Raw genomic sequence first — 21,411 nt, 5'->3', positions numbered from 1 at the left:
CTATATGGGGCAGAAAAATGGAACATAAGAGAGGAAGAAAGGAGGATTTTGAATGTGTTTGAGATGAGGTGCTTGAAAAGTATGATAGGGGTTACTAGGCTGGACAGAGAAACGAGGAGGTGAAGAGGAGAACAGGGGTGGAAAGTGAGTTGGGAGATAGGGTTGATGAAAGAGTATTGAGATGGTTTGAACACATGGAAATAATGAGTGAAGAAAGATAAGTAAAAGAGGTGTGGAAGGCAGAGGTGGAAGGAGTGAACATGAGGGGGCGACCAAGGATGAGATGGATGAATGGGGTAAAAAGGTCATTGGGAAAGAGGGGAATATCTATTGAGGAAGGAAGGGAGAAGACAGAAGATAGTGGTGGATGGTGAATGGTTGGGTATAGATGATGCTGTGATGCATGAAAGGGAGTGGGTGGGGGATGGGGTGTGAGGGAGCATGTGTGAAAAATAAATTGACACAGCCTGAAAGGATTTCTCCCTGTCTTCTCCATTTCTGCATGAGGGGATGGAGAGGGGTGTAGCTGATTTAATGAAGTGGCCTTGCTGTGGATGTGCTGTCTTGCGACACTGCTTCTAACCCTGGGCAGTGGATGAGATGCAGGGATGACCTGTCATCCATGAGGAGCCAAGATAAGAGGGAGGGAGGGGGGTGGATGGGAGTGGAGTATGTGGGGATGGAATGGGTGGAAGTGGATTTTATGCCTTTGTTTTTTGGCTACCTCCCTTGTAAGGGGGAAGAGTCTTTGGTATATGTATGTATGTACAAAAGAAATATGAAATGTACAAACACATACCATATATTACAACTATGTAATTACACAAATGTATATGGAACATTACATCTGAAATTTTTAAGTGCTACAATGCAATCATAGCTAATAATCTCAAATTACAATATTTGTAAAGAGCACAAATATCTGCCTCCTATCATATGAAATAGGAACTGTGAATAGTCTTTTACCTAAACTTCTGCAACTGTTTAAATGCAGGTATTGCTTTAATCAAATGAGCTTTATAGCAACACTTTGCTGATGATCCCAAATCTTTTATTCTGAGATGGCAAAGCTTCACACAGGATTCAGCTATCTGGATGGAGAAAAACGAAAAATAGATGCATACATTATTATCACATACATATACCAAATGGCCTTTTCCCCCTTATAAGGAAGGTTGCCAAGTCAAAATATACACTCATCCTGCATCCATCCCACACCCATCCAAAATCTATTTACTGTTCCTCCCATCTTAGCACCTCACAGATGAAGGGCCACTCTTGTCCCCTCCCCTACTATACTGCTAGGGTCAAAGGCAAGAGTTACTTCATACTATGATAAACAAATTGGGTGGATTAACCATATCTGGACTATTTATAGAGTTTCGATACTATCTCACCTGAGAGACTACTAACCTTGACTCACAGGAAATAAAAGGTACCTAGCTATGCTGGATTCAGTTATATATATATATATATATATATATATATATATATATATATATATATATATATATATATATATATATATATATATATATCTGAGGATGGATAGAATGAAACATTTGGGGGTGAGGTAGAGTAGGGATGGAAAGAGAGCTGTTGGATAGGGTAGGCAGAAAAATTGCCGAGATATTTTTGGACATATGAAAATGAGGGAGATCTATATTTGTATATAGTAAGGTAAGTAAAGAAATACATTAATCTCCCCATCTGGGGTATTGGTTACATGTTATTGTTCAGTAAAATCTGCAGCTGATACTTTAGGGTCTATATGGGGCACCCCTATGTTTAAGAGGAATTATCTATTAGAGGAATCATGCTACTTTAATGTACTGTGACTGTGCCTTCATTATTCTGTCCCCCCACTTATGATATTGCCCTGTACCACTTCTCTGAATATATATTTCTATTTTTCTCCTATACCCCACTGTGGTAGGGGGAAGAAAGAATACTGCCACCACATTTTCCCACTCGGGTCTTAAAAGGCAGCTAAAATGGGATGGAGTGATGGGACTAGGCATCCTGCTCTCTGTAACCCTAATGGGTACACTCCTACAAGAAGTCAAGGCATAAGAAGGTCTGAGAGGAGTTTCCAACCAGAACCCTAAGGTTTGGGTCTTTTAATGTGCATGGGTATGGCACAAATGAGAGTAGAAGGGAAGAGATAGGCATTTAGTCTGGGGGGCATAGCTCAGAATCTTAGGACAATTGTTCATTTTGTGATAAAAGCATGAAAATTGGCAAACATGTAGACTAATATGTCATGATCATTTTCAGATAATGGGGCACTTGAAATTATGTCTGTCAGCCACAGCAGCCATTTTCCCAAAATGGCTCCCATATGCCACTGGTTTTGGTAGACATTTCCCTTTAGAGTGCATTCAATCCTTATCATGATGGGTAGAAATTATGATTATTTTGTGCAATGTAACAAAGATAAAATATCAGCTCAAAAACCCTATTAACAATGTTATCATTATTATTATTATCATTATTATACTATATAACTGAAAAAGCTGCATACTTTGTTTGGATACCTGTGCACCTGAGAGACATGGCTCAGCTTTCACAGAAACACCCAGAGATTTACAAGGAATTCAGTGCTGGCCACTTTATGGCACAGAAGACTAACCAAGCTTTCTATGCATTGCCATCGGTCAAGTGCATGAGCAAAACAATGCTTATGTCATAAGTGATGGAGGAGTCATTGGCCTTACAGTGAATCAAAGTGCCTTGCAGCTTTGTCTTTGCAAGCATGTTGCAAGGGCAGCAGTGAAACAGGGTGTATAGTTTGTGGGTTTATTAATCAGTAGGTTATGCGTACAGAGGGGCCATATCAAGTACCCAAGAGGTCTACAGAGCAACTGCCTGTGGGCGCAGGTGCTTGGTGCTGTAAGCACACATACATAAAGAGAGCTTTTATATAAGTATGAATGGGGTTCTTATGTGGGGAGCATCTGGGGGTCGGGCATGCAGTACAACTGCCCGTGGGCAAAGGTGCTAGGTGCTGTAAGCACACATACATAAAGAGAGCTTTGATATAAGTATGAATGGGACACTTATGTGGGGAGTGTCTAGGGGGTCGGGCATGCAGCACTCCACCCTTGCACTAGTTCTTAGTCTTATGTCCAATACACTATGCCATAAATTTGTATTAGTCCTACACTATACCACACTTTTGATGATTTCTGGACCAGAGGCTGCCAGACTGACTGACAAATTTGAAAGTAAGGTTCAGCACCAGAAAAAGGACACAATGCATTATGAGCAAATTCCAAGTGTACAGAAGTCTTTTGTAAAAGATGTACACTTACTCGTGAAAGTTATCGAGAAGCTGGGAAATCTCTTTGAAGAGGACAGCCAGGACTTGCTTGTCCTTGACACCACAGAAATTCCAGATGCATCAGCAGTGGAGACCATTTGTACTGTCAGACAAATTGGTCAGGAGCAGTTTGATGGATTCACTAGAGAGTGTCGTATAGATAGAACTAAGTCAATGCAACAAGTTACCTTTGTTTGGCACCAAAACCCAACAACAAACCAAAATCATGAAGCAGATGAACTCTCTCTTCTCTCAAAAGTGATGTGGAACTCTTTTCAAGACTTTATAACCTACCAAACACAAGGTGACAATTTGGAAGCTTTTTTTAGACATGAGAATCAGGCATGTCCCCCTGCCCTAGAGTCAGGTAAACTCCATCTAAAGATGAAGAGTGACTTGCTTAGATGTCTGGAAGACCATTCAGAGACACAATCAGATACACCCACTGTCACTGCCAAGGCTCTTGATGGAGCTGTGGTCATGCATATATTGAAATCTGGTACATCCAAGCCATTTGAAGAATGTGCAAACCAAATTTTCATCCCTTACATCCAAGAACAGCTTTGACACTGTTCATGTCTTGACCTTGTGTGGGACAACTACAATCCTGACTCACTGAAATCCACAGCCAGAGAGAAACACAGAAAAGGTGTGAGAAGGTATGTTGACAAGTCAGCAACCATTCCAAGAAATTGGCAGTTTCTTGCATGTAGACAGCAACAAAATGGAGCTCATCCATTTCCTTTCTGAGGTTGTCATTGACTCCTTTGATGATGGTAGTAGCAAGGTGCTAGTGATGACAGATAGATAGCAGTTACTCTCTGCACCAGCTCAAGAGAGTACAGGATCACTTGCTCTGTGTATACACAGAGACAGATACTTGCATGATGCTACATGCATGCCATGCTGCTCAGTACAGCTACCACCAAATTCTTGTTCAAACTGTAGATATAGATATGGTAGTTCTGGCAGTGAAGCTAGCTCTGTCACTGTCAAATGAAGACAAACTTTGGATAGCCTTTGGGACAAGCAAACACCTCCATTTCTTGGCTACTCATGAAATAGCTTCATTTCTGGGTCTGAGCAAGGCACATGCACTTCCAATGTCTCATGCCCTCACTGGGTGTAACACTGTGTCCTCTTTTGTGGGACATGCTCAGAGGGGGGATTAATCTCTTCAATATGAGTCAAATTCTCATGGGCAGCATTGGCTGCTTGGTGTATGAGGATTCGAAGATGCATCACAGTATTCGTGTTATAAAATATAAAGTTACAGCTGTATTAATCATTCTCTTTCACTCTGAATATTAATAACCACAGAAAACATGATCAAGTCAGCTCACAGAATACAGGGGTCATTCAGCTACAATTAAAAAATGAATATAATCGAGATGGCACTACTGGCATCCTCAAATACCCACTTGTGCCTCATGATGCCTACGTAGGCATCATTGTATGGAAAGGGTTAAGGGAGTTACTGACAGAGTTTGAGAAAGTATGTGACAAGAGAAAGTTGAAGGTAAATATTGGTAAAAGCAAGGTGATGAGATACACAAGGGGGAGTATGGCAGTGAGTTGGAAGTAAGTCTGAAAGGAGAGAGGCTGGAGAAAGTGGATGGCTTTAGGTATTTGGGGTCACATGTGGCCAGAAAGGGAGGAGTGGAGAAATGAGAAATATACATTTGGGAATGGATGGAAAGAAGAGATTATATGAAGAGATGACTGTGCTCAGAGACTTGGAATTTGAGAGAGGATAGAATAAAAGTTTGAATGTATTTGAGATGAAATATCTGAGAAATATGGAAGGGGTTACAATGTTAGAGTGAGAAATGAGGTGAGGAGGAGAGCTAGGGTGAAAAAGGCGATGGCAGATAAGGCTGATGAAAGAACACTGGGATGGTTTGGACACATGGAAAGAATGAGTGAAGATAGAATAGTAAAAGAGGTGTAGAAGGCAGAGGTGGAGGGAGTGAACTTGAGGGGATGACAGAGGATGAGATGGATGGATAGGAAGAAAAGGGCATTGAGTAAGAGGGGAATGTCTGTTGAGCAAGGAAAGGAGAAGGCAAGAGAAAGGGGTGAGATGAGAATGGATATATTTAGATGTTGCTGTGATGCAAGGAAATGAGTAGGGCATGGAAGGGGGGGTTAGGGAGTGGTTATGTGTGAAAGATATTTTGACACAGCCTTAAGGGATCTCTCCTTATCTTTTTATCCATGAGGGGATGGAAAATGGGGGTTGCTGATTAAGTGAGCCAGGATTGCTGTAGATGTGCTATGTCCTGCTACAATGATTCTTACCCAGGGCAGTGGGTGGGATACAGGGAAGTCCCATCATCCATGAGGAACTAAGATGAGAGGGGGCAAAGGGTAGTGGATGGGAGTAGAGTGGGTAGGAATGAAATGGGTGGGAGTGGGTATATGCCTTTTGACTTGGCTACCTCCCTGGTAAGGTGGAAAAACCCCTTAGTATATAGAATAGAATAAGATCATTACAAAACCGTATGGATGCTGTCAATTTATGAACATATATGAATATCATAAAATAATTTTTTTTTCAACAATTAATTTTTTTTAGAAAAAAGCAAATAATGAATGCTTACCAATATAAAGAAGTTTCCATTAGTTATTGATAAACTGTCAAGAGTGAGATGTGTCAAATTATGCAGTTTCTTGATATTTTCCAAGCATTCCCAATTAACTCTTGCAGGACTGCAGGATATCCTGAAACAATTTTATATTCATGATGGAAAATACTTTATCATATCGTAACATATGTAATAGGGGAAAGTACTTTATTCAACATAATACATACATGCATTATGAAAAAACTTACAACTTAATAAGATCAATGAAAGTGGCCTTTGACTACATGGATGAGGAAATGGTAAAGAAGATACTAAATAAACTGGTAAGACCAAAATTAGAATACACAGCATGACTATGGACACCTAGTAAAAAAAAAAAACATAAAGAAACTAGAAATAATTCAAAGAGTATTGACAAAGATGGCATCAACACTTTGCAAGTTGACATATGAACTAAGATTGGACAAACTAAACTTATCAACTCTGGAACAAAGAAGAGAAAGAGGTGATTTAATAACCATCTACAAACTTATGAAAGGGATGGAAATCCTTGATAGGGATGACCTACTTAAATGGGACAGAAGAAATACAAAAGGACATGAGAAGAAACTTAAGAAAGACAGTTACAGAAGAGATCTGAAAAAACAGCTTTCCACACACTAAAATGCCTTTTTTTTGCTTCTCCACTAAATTACTAGTTCAGTCTTGTTTTCAAAATTAATTGTAGAAAACTCATCTTTGTTAAGTAATCACAAAAGATAATGGAGACCTGCTCTATCCAGAGGAAGAGTATGCTTACTACAGCATACAGGTGTGTGTGTGTATTTACCTACTGTATATACTCACGTATAGGTCGCACCAGTGGATAGGTCGCTCCACTAATTTGTGGTTGTCAAAGTGGTTATTTGCAGTTGACCCATGGATAGGTCGCACTATAATCTGGTGATTTACAAGACCCATTCAAACATAAAAATGATCAGATATTTACCTTTATTTTAAAACTTTACTCACAAAATTTTAATATCAGAACACATGTAGATTGTCCAACTGTCACATGTGTGCATAATGTGCATAATGCAAACTTACATAAACAACAGTTGCGTTTCTAAAACTATAATTGTAAACAAATGCACTTGCATAAAAACATTATAGTCAACTTGACAAAAAAAAATCAATAGTTTAACTGTCAACTGAACACTATACAACAGTATATATGAAAGAGTTGGAAAAGAGAATATATTACAATTTTATTGTAATTGATATACAATTTTCTAACAGCAATAGTTCAGTTTAAAGCAGCGAGTCAGTAGGAACCTTTGATATATATATTTTACGCATACAAAAGGCTTGAAAAACTTTCCAATGCATGTATTGTGAACACCACATTGAAATTGCCAATTGTTGTGACTTCAGTGACAGAGTAGTGTCCCTCATTAATGTTAAGTGGATAGGTTGCACCCCTGATTTTGGCAAAATATTTAGTTAAAAAAAGTGTGACCTATACATGAGTACATACGGTAGTTGTATTATATGGGAAGGGGAGCTATGCTCGTGGTGACCCGTCTTTGTATCTCGCAACATCTAGTTTGTTCTTAAATTCATGTATGGTGTTTGCACACACTATTGTTTTGTTCAATTTGTTCAAGACACCCACCACTCTGTGTGGAAAGCTTTGTTTTTTCAGATCTCTTCTATAATTGTGCTTTTCGAGTTTCTTTTCATGTCACCTTGTTTTTCTTCTACCCCAATTTAATAAGGTTTCTCTGTCAAGGATTTCCATGCCTTTCATGATTCTGTAAATGGCCAATAGATCACCTCTTTTTCTTCTTTGTTACAGGTGTGTGTGTGTGTATTTACCTAGTTGTATTTACCTAGTTGTATTTTGCAGGAAGAGAGCTATGCTCATAGTGACCCGCTATTATATCTTTCCGCATCCAGTTTTTTCTTAAAGTCATGTATAGTTTTAGCACTCACTGTTTCCTCATTCAGTTTGTTCCAGATATCTATCACTCTGTGTGGGAAGTTATTCTTTTTCAGATCTCTTCTGTAACTGTCTTTCTTAAGTTTCTTCTTGTGTCCTCTTGTATTTCTTCTGTCCCATTTTAGTAGGTCATCCCTATCAAGAATTTCCATCCCTTTCATAATTCTGTAAATGGTTAGCAAATCACCTCTTTCTCTTCTTTGTTCCAGGGTTGGTAAATTTAGTTTATCCAATCTTTGTTTGTATGTCAAATTGTAAAGAGTGTTGGTGCCATCTTTGTCAATACTCTTTGATTTCTTTCTAGTTTCTTTATGTTTTTTTTTGTACTAGGTGTCCATAGTGATGCTGCATATTCCAATTTTTGTCTTATCAGTGTAACTAATATTTTCTTTACCATCTCTTCATCCATGTAGTCAAAGGCTACTTTCATTGATCTTAATAAGTTAAAAGTTTCCCCGCCCAATTTGTCGACCTGTTTGTCTGGTGTCATGTCATTTGAGATAGTTACTCCTAGGTCCCTTTCCAAGTTTACTTTTTTAATTTCCTTTGTACCAACTTTATATTGACCCAAGATTCTATATTGGTTTTTCCAAATTCCACTATACTACATTTCTTAATGTTGAAGTTCACTTCACTCTTCTGACTCCATTTCCAGACTTTGTCCAGGTCTTCTTGAAAAGATTTGCAGTCTTCCTCTGTACTTACTCTCTTTAATAGTTTTGCATCATCTGCAAAGAAGTTCATATAACATTCCATGCCTTCATCCATATCATTTATATAAATAGCAAACATTATTGGAGCCAATACAGAGCCTTGAGGGATTCCGCTTATCATTTCTTCCCAATTTGAGTTCTTATCTCTAAGTACCACCCTCATTTTTCTTCTGTTCAAGAAGTGTGTGTGTGTGTATTTACTAAGTTGTATCTTATGGGAAGGGGAGCTATGCTCGTGGTGTCCTATCTTTGTATCTCACAGTGTCTAGTTTGCTCTTAAATTTGTGTATAGTTCCTGCACACACTATTGTTTTATCCAGTTTGTTCCACACATCCACCATTCTGTGTGGAAAGCTGTTTGTTTTAGGTCTCTTCTATAACTGTCCTTTTCGAGTTTTTTTTTTTTATGTCTCCCTGTATTTCTCTTATCCCAATTTAGTAAGTCTTCTCTATCAAGGGCTCCCATGCCTTTCTTTCATGATTCTATAGATGGTTAGCAAGTCCCCTCTTTCTCTTCTTTCTTCCAGAGTCGATAATTTCAGTTTTGACAATCTCTCCTCATATGACAGTTTTGAAAGTGTTGGGGCCATCTTTGTAGTTGCTTTCTGAATTCTTTCAATTTTCTTTACATTCTTTTTGGTACTGGGTGACCATAGTGTTGCAGCATATTCCAGTCTAGGCCTTATCAGTGTGACTAGTATTTTCTTCACCATTTCCTCGTCCAAGTAGGTAAAAGCCACCTTTATTGATCTTAGCAAGTTGTAGTCTTCTCCAACAATTTTGTTTATCTGTTTATCAGGAGACATATCATTTATGATGATTACTTCCAGTTCTTTTTCAGATCTTTCTTTACTTCCTTTGTACCGATTTTATATTGGCCTGATATTCTTTTTTTACTTTTTCCAAATTCCATTCTGCTACTTTCTTAATGTTGAAGTACACTTCCTATTTCTGACTCCATTTCCAAACCTTGTTCAGATCTCTCTGCAGCGATTCACAATCCTTTTCAGTATTCACTTTCCTCAGCAATTTTGCATCATCTGCAAAGAAGCTCATGTAACATTCCACATCTTCATCCATGTCATTCACATAAATAGCAAACATTATTGGAGCCAATACTGATCCCTGTGGAACTCCACTAATCACCTCTTCCCAAGTTGAACTCTTTTCTCTGAGCACTACTCTCATTTTCCTTCCATGCAAGAAATCCTCCATCCAGTTCAGTAGTTTACCTTGTATCCCTCCTATGGTTTCCAGTTTTCTTAATGATTTTTTATGTGGTACTTTGTCAAAGGCTTTTTTTAATTCTAGGAAAGCACAATCAGCCCATCTGTCCCTATTAGTCTCGAGTAGAAACAGATTAAATTTGTGGCACATGATCTTCCCTGTCTAAATCCAAATTGTCTCGGGTTTAGTATATTTTCTTCCAGATGTTTTATCCATCTGTTATTAAATTTTTCACAAATTTTGGCTACAGTGCTAGTAAGGGGAACTGGTCTGTAATTTGTTGAGTCTTGTTTCCTCCTTTATATATTGGTACAATATTGGCATTTTTCCAGTCCTTTGGTATTTTTCCTTCTTTGAGTGAGCAACTTATAATATTATATATTTTGTCCATTAGTTCTTCTTTACATTCTTTTAGTATCCAATTTGCAATTCTGTCTGAGATGTGTGACTTTATGATGTCAAGGTTCATTAAATGATCCATTATTTCTTTTTGTGTTATTATTATTTCCCTCATGGGGGGGGGGAATCCCACTTCACACCCTTCATCCCAATGCTGTACATTTTCTCTAGTGAAAACTGACTTGAAGTGATTGTTCATGACTTCAGCCATTTCTAAATCTTCTGTGTATTCTATATTTCCATGATGTAGTTTCACCATTTCCTGTTTGTTTTTGAGTTTACCATTCACATATCTATAGAATAGCTTAGGTTGGTCTTTACATTTTTCTATTATGTCTTTTTCATAGTTTCTTTTTCCTTTCTGTGCACTTTTACACATTCATTCATTTGATTTATATATATTTGCCACTTTCCAGGTTTTTTTATATTTTTCTATCTTTTCCATGGTTTCTCTTCTATCTTTTGCCCCACTGCACCTTTTCCTGTTTCTGTCTTGGTACGTATTTATCCACTCCTTCATTATAAATTTCCATCAAAATCATCCACTTTTCTTCCACATGTATCTCTTCATTGTAGAATTTTCCAAACTCGTATTTTGAAAAAAAATCTTAAGTTTCCCAAAGTCTGTTTTGTTATACATCAGTCTTCCTTTTCTGTATTTCTCATTTCTCTTTTTACATATTTCCTCTAGTTCAAATTCTATCAATATGTGATCACACTTCCCAAATGGTGTCTTGTATTCAATTTTATCGACTATTTCAGGTTCTGATGTAAATAGTAAATCTAGTCTTGATAGTTCTTCATTACTTCTATATCTGGTATTTTCTTTTATCCATTGTGTCATTCTATGTTCTGTAGTCATGTCATATACATTTTCCCATAGATCCTCTCCACCTTTCACTATCATCTCTTCCTAACAAATTTCTTTGCAGTTACAATCTCCCGTAAGTACCAGGTTTCCTCCATCCTCCATCTCATTTAATGAATGCCTTGTATCTTCTAACATTTTAGAATACTCGCTCTCTTTCCAAGAGCTCATTTTTGGAGGGCACATGAATCACCACAAACTTTCTACTTTTCATGTCACTATCTTCAACTTTTATCATGATCATTTCCACACTGTTTTTACCATCTGTAACCTTCGTCACATTTAAGTTTTTCTTAGCCAAAAACATGACTCCTCCACCCTGTTTCTCATCTCTATTTTTAATCCAGTGATTATATGATCCATGTCCAACACTATTTGGTGGTAGTGGACCCCTTAATTTTGTCTCCACAATTCCCATTATGTCTGGTTTTTCTTCTGACAGGTAATCATTTAGTTCATTTAATCCTGAGATCAATCCATCTATGTTAGTATAAGCCACTTTTAATTTTTTCCTTCTCCATCTCGTTTTCTGTTCCTTTCATTTCCCTTACCTGAATATACCATTTTCTCAGCCTCATGTCTAACACTCTCCAATAGAACTCCTTTTTTTCAATCTCTATTCTTTTCTTGTTTTTTTTTTTTTTAGCTTCACCTTTTAGTGTCTTCTCTTTCTCTTTCAACATTCATTTCTATTTATATCCATATATCTTGATAGTGTTCACTCTTTGCTAACTTTCCTGATTTTGCTATGTCTTCTGCTACCATTTGTGACCTTAATTTTATCTTTAGAGGTTGATTTCTTTCTTTTGTGTATTGTCCCATTCTATATACTTTGTCTATTTCCTTTTCTATTTCTTGATCTCCATCTTGTACTCTTTTTAGAATTATTCTTGCTATTTATTTCTTTTCTTCTGCTCTGAAGTACCTAACGACCATGTTTTCTTTTAGTCCATATACTACAATACACTTTTTCTTATCCACTGTATCTCTTACCCAATTTGCTTTTTCTTTGATTACTTGAATAATTGTGTCTTTTGTATTCTTCTGCATTAGTTATTGTACTATTTCTTTAAAGACTATCTTTTCAGTTTCTTGGTTTTCTTTCCATTTTTTTTTTTAATCTTTAGCAAATTCTCCTCTCTTAATTCCTAATTTTTTTCAGACATTGCCTGTATTTTATCATTTACCTCTTTTTTTAAAGTCGCACTATTGGTGGTATCTTTGTTTTTCATCCTTTCATTTTTACATTTTACCTCAATTATCTTTTTAATTCACTTAGCTCATTATTTATTTCAGCATTCTTTTTCTTTAAATCACACACCTCTTTGTTTACTTCAAGGTATTCCTTTCTTAGAATCACAATCTCTTTCTTTACATCCATGATTTCTTTAGGCCATGAATTCTAGCTAAAAATCATTTCTTTTTTCTATGTCTATGATTTGACTCAAATTTTTCCTCTCGTACTTACCAAATCCAGAAAAAGGTTCATCTTCACTTAGCTTTTGGAACCACCTTGGAGTTTCAAGGCCTCTGTTTACATTAAGCTTCAGTTTTGCACCACTAGAGGACTTTATGCTTGTGTTTATGTTCAGCTCAATCTCACTGCCATTTTTCCTCATTCTGCCCTGATTCCCTTCCATTTTTGTTCACTAGACACTAACAGCACTGCAGTATACCATCTCGGGCAACCACAAGCATTTCCCTTCCCACTCAATACAACCCTGGTCTCCTGTTCTCCTTGTATTATTGAGAAATTTCATCTTTTGGATGCAGCTTACTAGAGCACTTGTTGACAGTGTGTGTGTCAATAACAAAGTCCTAAGATAGCAAACTTTTTTTCTACAATGAGCCTGGCCTTGGCTGAATTAGTTCATTATACTGAGTTTGTAACATATTATCATAACATCATACCTTGTTGTGAAACCAATTTCTAATAACTGCAGCTGTGGGCAGTTTTCTAGCACACTGTTGAAAGCAGCGTCATGAACCTTAAAGACATGTGTTACTCCTACACGTTGCCTCTTGAAACCATGGGTAAAATTGGGGTATCCACCATCATTTTGTGATTGGGTTGGCTGGTTGCTATTCACAGTATCTGGTGAATGAAAATACTCAGGAGAAGAAATTTTTAGATTCTATGAGGGAGTTTTTAGGAGAGTAATAGAGCTTGTGTTAGGATTAGAAATGAAGAGAGTGTGTGGTTTGAGGTAAAGGTGGGACTTTGTCAGGGATGTATTATGTTGCCCTGGCTGTTAAATCTATACACGGATGGGGTGGTGCGAGAGGTAAATGCAAGGGTAGTGGGTGAGGGATTGGAAATGGCTAAAGAAAATGGAGAAAAGTGGAAAATAAGCCAGATGTTGTTTGCTGATGATACTGCACTTCTAGCAGGATCAGAAAGGGATTGAGGAAGTTAGTGAGAGGGTTTGGAAAGGTGTGCACAAGAAGGAAGTTAAAGATAAATGTGGGTAAAAGTAAGGCGATTATATGTACAAGTGGAGAAAGTGGCAGCAGACTGGAAGTGAGTATTAAGGGAGAGAGACTGGAGGAAGTGGACAGTTTTAGATACTTGGGTTCGAATGTGGCGGGAAAGGGTGGAGTGGAGGTGGAGGTAGAATGTAGATTGAGAGAAGCAAGTAAATGCCTTGGGGGATTAAAAAGTGTAATGAGAAATAGACATTTGGGAATGGATGCTAAAAGGAGATTGTATGATGGAGTGGTTGTGCTGACAGCACTGTACAGGGCAGAAACATGGAACATAAGAGAGGAAGAGAGAAGTTTGAATGTGTTTGAGATGAGGTGCCTGAAAAGTATGATAGGGGTTACTAGGCTGGATAGAGTGAGAAATGAGGTTAGGAGGAAAATGGGGGTGGAAAGGAAGTTAGGAGATAGGGTTGATGAAAGAGTATTGGGATGGTTTGGACATATGGAAATAATGAGTGAAGATTAGTAAAATAGGTGTGGAAGGCAGAGGTGGAAGGAGTGAACATAAGGGGGTGACCTAGGATGAGATGGATGGATGAGGTGAAAGGGGCATTGGGAAAGAGGGGAATGTCTGTTGAGGAAGGATGGGAGAGGACAAAAGATAATGGTGAATAGAGAATGGTTGTGTATGGATGATACTGTGATGCATGAGGGTGAGTGGGTGAAGGATGGGGGGTGAGGGAGTATGTGTGAGAAATAAATTAATGCAGCTTAAAGGAATTTCTCCCTGTCTTCTCCTTTTCTGCATGAGGGGACAGAGGGGGGTTGCCAATTTAATGAAGCAGCCTTGCTGTGGATGTGCTGTGTCTTGCGACACTGCTTCTGACCCAGTGCAGTGGGCAAGATGCAGGGATGACCCATCATCCAGGAAGTGCCAAGATAAGAGGGAGGGAAAAAGGTGGAGGGGAGTGAAGTATGTTGGGGATGGAACGGGTGGGAGTGGTTTTTATGCCTTTGTTTTTTGGCTACCTCCCTTGTAAGGGGGAAAGAGCCTTTGGTATATGTATGTATGAGGTAGAGAGAAAAAGAAAGAGTAAATGAATGATAAATGAATAAATAAATTAGTCTATCTATATATCAAAGGCTGTTCCCCCCCTAACAAGGGAGGTAGCCAAATCAAAAGGTACATACCCATTCCCACCCATTCCACTCCCATCCACCACACTATCCTCCCTCTCATCTTACCTCCTTGTGGATGACAGGTCATCCCTGTATCCTGTCCACTGCTCTGGGTCAGAATACATATATTGGAAATTGGTATGTTATAACACATTTGTAAATTTTCACTATTAACCCACTATCAGAGAAATAATAACGGAAGTACAGGGAAACTGTATATTTCGACTACTATCTGTAGTCCTCTTCAGCAGAATGTTTACAAGAAGTTAAGGTACAAGTATATATGAGGAAGTGAGGGGTACATAAAAGGGGATGGGAAAAGCGGGGGGACTCAGGTTACATGCCCTTAAAATGGTTGGGTCAAGGAAGGACAGTTGGTGGTATTTTGTCAAGAGCGGTCGGACAAAATACCACCAACTGTCCTCATATATACTTGTACCTTAACTTCTTGTAAGCATTCTGCTGAAGAGGACTACAGATAGTAGTCGAAATATACAGTTTCCCTGTACTTCCGTTATTATTTCTCCGATAGTGGGTTAATAGTGAAAATATACATACATACATATACCAAGGGTTTTTTCCCCCTTACAAGGGAGGTAGCCAAAGTCAAAATGCATACTTCTACTCCCACCAATTTCATCCCCACCCATTCCACCCCCATTCACCACTCCCTCCCTCTCTCTCATCTTGGCTCCTCCTGCACCTTGCCCATTGCCCCGCATCATCATAATAAATAAAGAATAGTAAATAAGTAAATGGAAGCTCGCTGATTGAGTGGGTTAAGGCATTGTTACTTGCAGCGAATGTCAAGGGGATGGTGGTTCGAACCCTGCCACTGGCAAAGTTGGCATGGTTCATTAAATTCCATGCTGCAAAGTCCTCTGTAAGGGGCACCATCATAGCCTCCTGATATGGGGGAGTTTGTGATGTTAAACCAAAATCAAATCATCAAAATAAATAAATAATAAATAAAATAAATAAAAATTCTGAGAAAAATAATCAAGAACACAAGTAAATCATACATACATATACCATGTATTGTGTGTCTCTATAAGATGTTTAGTGTCTTCTATGTCATGATTGCATCTAGACAGTTTGTTACTTTAGCCAGGCCTATTCTGTGTTTATATTGTTTAAGTGCTGAATCACAACCTGAATATAGTTATGCTTGTGTGGTTCCTGCTTCTCTTGGAAGGGACTTTTCTGAGGAGCTAATGTCTAGAGGGGTTTGATGGAGTTACAGAGTTTGGTGGTCAGTCTTAAGTACTTGCTTTGTGATCTGAGTGTGAATATGTTTTTATATGCATGTACTGTGTGGTTGCATTGCAAATTAATTTTTATATGGATGTATTGTGTGACTGCATTGTGAATGTATTTTTCTATGGATGTCTTGTGTAAATATATTGTATATATATTGTGCACATACATATACAAAGATCTTGAACTCCCTTATATGGGGAGAGGCTGCATCAAAGCATACCTTTGCCCTGAGGAGGTCCCTACTATATTATGACCAAAAACACATGATAATTTTTTTCTTGAAGGAATCTATACCATCTTTTCACACTTCTATACTTCTTTGAGAAATATTAAAGATACATACCTATAAGGACACATGTAGGAACACTGAGGTGAGTCAACTTTCTAAGTTTAGCGATAGACTCACTCACTCTCAGTGGGCTGGAGCTAGGCTGGCAACATATGCTTAATTTCTCTAGGTTAGGTAAACTGTCACAAATTTTTCTCATGTCCTGCAATAGTTCAAGTCCTGATGAGTTATCAAAATATGTTATAAAGCAATTAAAATAACAACTAATTTTCTTTCTTGTAAAAATTACAATACATACTTACAAATGAAAGATTCAATCCATCTAGAACATGAAAGTTTTTCAAGTTGGGACATGATCGAACGAGGGATGTCAAATTCACAATGTGAGGACTCTGGCCTTTTACCATCAGAGTTTCAAGTGAGTCCAAGCTTTCTACTTTTTGTAATGTGCTGACCATATCTGGTGTCAAATTAACAAGAAGTCTCTTGCAAGTCTGCAGCATATTCACAGCTGTGTATCAAGTGTAGAAAAAGAAAAAGAAAAAATAATAACATCATAATGAAAAATCAATCAATCAATCTATTGCCCTAATTCTCTCTTGCAAGAGGCTCATGGCTCCCACAAAACTTGTGTTATTGTCTGGAAAAAGTGTAGGGCAGTGCAGTACAAGGTGCTCTGAGTTAGTATTGCTTTACTGCAGGATAATGAACCATATGCAGCAATGCCAAAGCAATTTTTACTTGTCTTAAGAAAGATTTCTCTGTTAGGGATGAAGCATGAAATTTGGCAGTCCATTAAGAAGTGCTTATTTTGAGAGCTAAGTATATGCTTGTGTATACATATTGTATGATATAATGGGGTTGATGATTGTGTATGTGCTAAGATAGGAGGGATAACAAATGGGTTTCTGGATGTAAGATGAGTATAGGGTGGGCTTGACTTGGCCACCCTCTTATAAGGAGGAAAAAAACCTTTTGGCATATGTATGTGTATAGCATATATGTGATTCACCTCGGTCTTGGATCACATGTTGGACTTTTGATCATCAGTTATTACCCTCCTGGATGGGAGCTCAGAGCTCGTATATGACCAATCTATGAGTAATACTGTGACCTTACACACATGCACCCAACTCCCTGTTACAAGAGTTGGAGTGCCAGCTTGCAGTGCAGAGATACTGAAATTATTTCAGCCCTGGGTGGGAAATGAACTCGGACCACTGGATTAGAGTTTGCGAATGTTACCACTGCACTGTCAAGCCATACATATAAATGTGTGTGTATTTACCTAGTTGTATTTTACGGGAAGAGGAGCTATGCTCGTGGGGTCCCGTCTTCATATCTCATTTTATCTAAACTATTTTTAAATTCATGTATTGTTTTTGCACACACCACTTTCTCATCTAACTTGTTCCAACTGTCTATTACTCTGTGAGGAAAGCTGTTCTTTTTCAAATCTCTTCTATAGCTGTCTTTTTTTATTTTCTTTCCGTGTCCTCTTGTATTTCTGTCATTCCATTTTATCAGATTCTCTCTATCAGTAATTTCTATGCCTTTCATGATTCTGTAAATAGCTATCAAATCTCCTCTCTCTCTTCTTTGCTCTAGTGTCTGTAGTTCAAGTTTTTCTAGTCTCTCTTCATATGATAGTTTTGAGAGTGTTGGTGCCAATTTTGTAATTGCTCTTTGTATTCTTTCAAGTTTTTTTATACATTTTTTTGTACTTGGTGACCATATCGTTGCTGCATATTCCAATCTTGGTCTTATCAGGGTGATTAGGATTTTCTTCACCATTTCTTCATCCAGGTATGTAAATGCAACTTTGATTGTTCTTATTAAATTATGAGTTTCTCCAAAAATCTTATTTATATGTTTCTCAGGTGACATATTATTCATAACAATGACTCCCAGGTCCTTCTCATTTTCTACTTTTTTTATTCCTTCTTCTCCCAATTTATATGCTCCTGTTATTCTGTTTTTGCTTTTTCCAAATTCCATTATACAGGTAAACGTCGACTTACGATGGCATTAGGTTTCGATAGAGCCATCGTAAGACGATCTCATCGTAAGTCGATCCCCACTCTGTTCCGTGGTCACTGTACCTAGCCTACCTGTATATTAACCACCAGAGATACTGAATATAGCCTATTAAACATGTACAGTAGTTTATTTAATTATTTTTATCCTTTTTACCATATTCAAACACTATAATATGTATTTTCAGTACGGGACTTAAATCTCGCGGGCAGCAGCCAATGCCAGCCGTACGACGTGACGTAATAATACTCGCATCATAAAATATAGTCACCGCTTATATCGATCGTTCTCTCTTTCACCCGCGAATTTTGAAAACCACAGAGAATGAATCATTTGAGAGAATGTAAAAACACAGGGGCGACTACAATAAATATAATCAAGACGCCGATATGGCAGCGTCACGAATCCACTTGCTCCTCATGACGCATACGTGTGCGGCACCGTATGGAAGGGGTTAAATTATCATATCGTCGTCGTCGTCGTCGTCATCGTAAAGTCGAACAATCGTAAGTCGCGGCCATCGTAAGTCGACGTTTACCTGTACTACACTTTTTTGTATTGAACTCCATCTCCCACTTCCTACTCCATTCTTGTACTTTATTTAGATCTCTCTGTAGTGATTCACAATCTTCTTCAGTTTTCACTCTTTTCAGTAGTTTTGCATCATCTGCAAAGAAGCTCATATAGCTTTCAATTCCTTCATCCATATCATTAATATATATAGCAAACATTATTGGGGCCAGAACTGTTCCCTGCGGAACATCGCTTATTACTTCATCCCATTTTGAGTGCTGGTTTCTTATCACTACTCTCATTTTTCTTTCTTGCAAAAAGTCTTCCATCCAATTTAGTAGTTTGCCCTGTATTCCTCCTTCAGTTTCTAATTTCTTAAGCAACTTCTTATGTGGTACTTTGTCAAAAGCTTTCTTTAGGTCTAAAAATGCACAGTCCGCCCATCCATCTCTTTCTTGTATTATATCTATTAGCCTTGAATAGAAACATATTAAATTGGTGACGCATGATCGTCCTTGTCTGAATCCAAATTGCCTTGGATTTAACACTTTGTTTTTTTCTAAATATTTTACCCATCGACTTTTGATCATTCTTTCACAAATATTTGCTATTGTACTTGTTAGAGAGACTGGTCTATAGTTGGTAGGTTCTTCTTTATTTCCTCCTTTATATATAGGTACTATATTTGCTTTTTTCCAATCTTCTGGAACTTTTCCTTCTTTCAAGGAACTATTTAGTATGCTATGTATTTTGTCTGCCAGTTCATTCCTGCATTCTTTCAGTATCCAGTTTGCTATTTCATCTGGTCCATGCGATTTTCTGACATCAAGATTACTCAAGTGTGTTAATATTTCATTCTTTGTTACTTCTATTTCTTCCATAGGGGGGACTTTCTCTTTCCATTTGTTCTCTTCAGGTTGTATGTTCTCCCTTGTAAACACTGATTTAAAATGTTTGTTCATAATTTCCGCCATTTCCATTTCCTCAGTGTATTCAACTCCCTCTTGTCTTAATTTCTCCAAGTCTTGTTTGTTTTTCAGTTTATTGTTTACAAATCTGTAGAACAGTTTTGGTTGATCTTTACACTTTTCTATGATATCTTTTTCATATTTTCTCTTTTCCTCTCTGCACACTTGTACATATTCATTTCTATAACAGGTATATATTTTCCATTTTTCAGGTCTTCTGTCTTTTTTCCATCTGGTCCAGGCTTCGTCTCTTTTGTCTTTTAACTCCCTACAACTTTTGTTGTACCAGCATTTTACACATTCTTTTTCTTGTTTTTGTCTTGGGACATACTTTTCCACTCCTTTTTTGTAAATTTTTGTCAAAATATTCCATTTCTCTTCTACTGTTGTTTCTTCTTTGTATATTTCTTCCCAGTTTTCCTTTTGAAAGAATTCTCTTATTTTATCAAAGTTTGTTTTTTCATACATCATTCTTCCTTTTCTATATTGTTCATTTCTTTTCATATATTTTTCTTCATTAAGTTCCAGTTCAATCAATATGTGGTCACTTTTACTTATTGGTGTTTTATATTCAATTTTGTCCACTATTCTAGGTTCGGATGTAATTATTAGGTCTAGTCTCGATGGCTCTTCTTCATTTCTATACCTAGTGTTCTCCTGTATCCATTGTGTCATTGTAAGGTCAGTAACCATCTCAAGTAGAGCATTTCCCCATGAGCCGTCTCCACCCTTTACTGTCATTTCTTCCCAGCAGATTTCTTTGCAATTAAAGTCGCCCATCATAACTATTTTTCCTCCCTCTTCCATTATCTTGTTTAATGTTATCTTTTTGTCCTCTAACATACTTTTATGTTCACTCTCTTCCCATGAGGCTGTTTTCGGGGGCACATAATTTATCACAAACTTTCTGCTCTTCTTATCTCTGTCTTCTACTTCCATCATTATCATCTCTACTGTATTCTTTCCATATGTGACACACTTCACGTTTATATCCTTCTTAGTCAGGAACATAACTCCACCCCCTTCCTTTTTCACTCTGTTTCTAATCCAATAATTATATGCATCATGTCCTACACTGTTGGGTGGTAGTGGACCTTTTAATTTTGTTTCTACAATTCCCATTATGTCTGGTACTTTTTCGTTCAAATAATCATTCAGCTCATTCAATCCTGTTATTAATCCATCTATATTTGTGTAAGACACTCTTAGTTTTCTGCCACTTCCATTGTGTTCTGTTTCCCTTTTGTTTTTCTCTTGTATGTCGACTTTCTTTAGTTTCATATTCACTACTCTCCAATAGAATCTCTCTTTTTCTGACTCCGTTCTGCTCTCGTTTTTTTCCTTAGCTTCAAGTCTTTTCTGTTTTTTTTCCTCTCTTTCCTCTTTATTCATTTCCCTTTTTATCCATATCTTTTTATATTGTTCACTTGTTGCTAGTTTCCCTGTTTTGGATAAGATATTCTCAGCCGTAGTTTGTGACCTGAATTTAATCTTAATTGGTCTGGTCTTGTCTGTACTATATTTCCCGAGCCTGAATTTCTCTTCGATTTGTTTCATTATTTCTGGTTCATCTTCCTGAACTAATTCTAGTCAATTTCTTACTTTTTCATTTTCCTCTTTGATTCTTGTGGTTCTATCTGGGT

At 37.5% G+C, this 21,411-nt stretch overlaps 1 protein-coding gene across 1 annotated transcript in view; it reads right to left on the bottom strand.

Moving 5' to 3' along the window:
• The window catches only part of LOC143021501 (uncharacterized), a 49,002-nt gene that overhangs the window by 14,517 nt on the left and 13,074 nt on the right, over positions 1-21,411 (bottom strand). The window contains exons 6-10 of the mRNA XM_076179060.1: positions 16,553-16,761; positions 16,305-16,452; positions 13,010-13,193; positions 5,926-6,046; positions 967-1,091 (exon numbers count right to left, since the gene is read on the bottom strand). Coding sequence (XP_076035175.1) covers positions 967-1,091; positions 5,926-6,046; positions 13,010-13,193; positions 16,305-16,452; positions 16,553-16,761 — 787 coding nt within the window. The remainder of the gene's footprint in view (positions 1-966; positions 1,092-5,925; positions 6,047-13,009; positions 13,194-16,304; positions 16,453-16,552; positions 16,762-21,411) is intronic.

This window comes from Oratosquilla oratoria, chromosome 42 (genome assembly GCF_046742065.1).
Source record: "Oratosquilla oratoria isolate Oo_2021 chromosome 42, ASM4674206v1, whole genome shotgun sequence".
In the NCBI taxonomy this organism is placed as follows: Eukaryota; Metazoa; Arthropoda; class Malacostraca; order Stomatopoda; family Squillidae; genus Oratosquilla; species Oratosquilla oratoria.
Note: the sequence above shows the minus strand (reverse complement) of the source record. Positions and strands in the feature narration are given on the sequence as shown.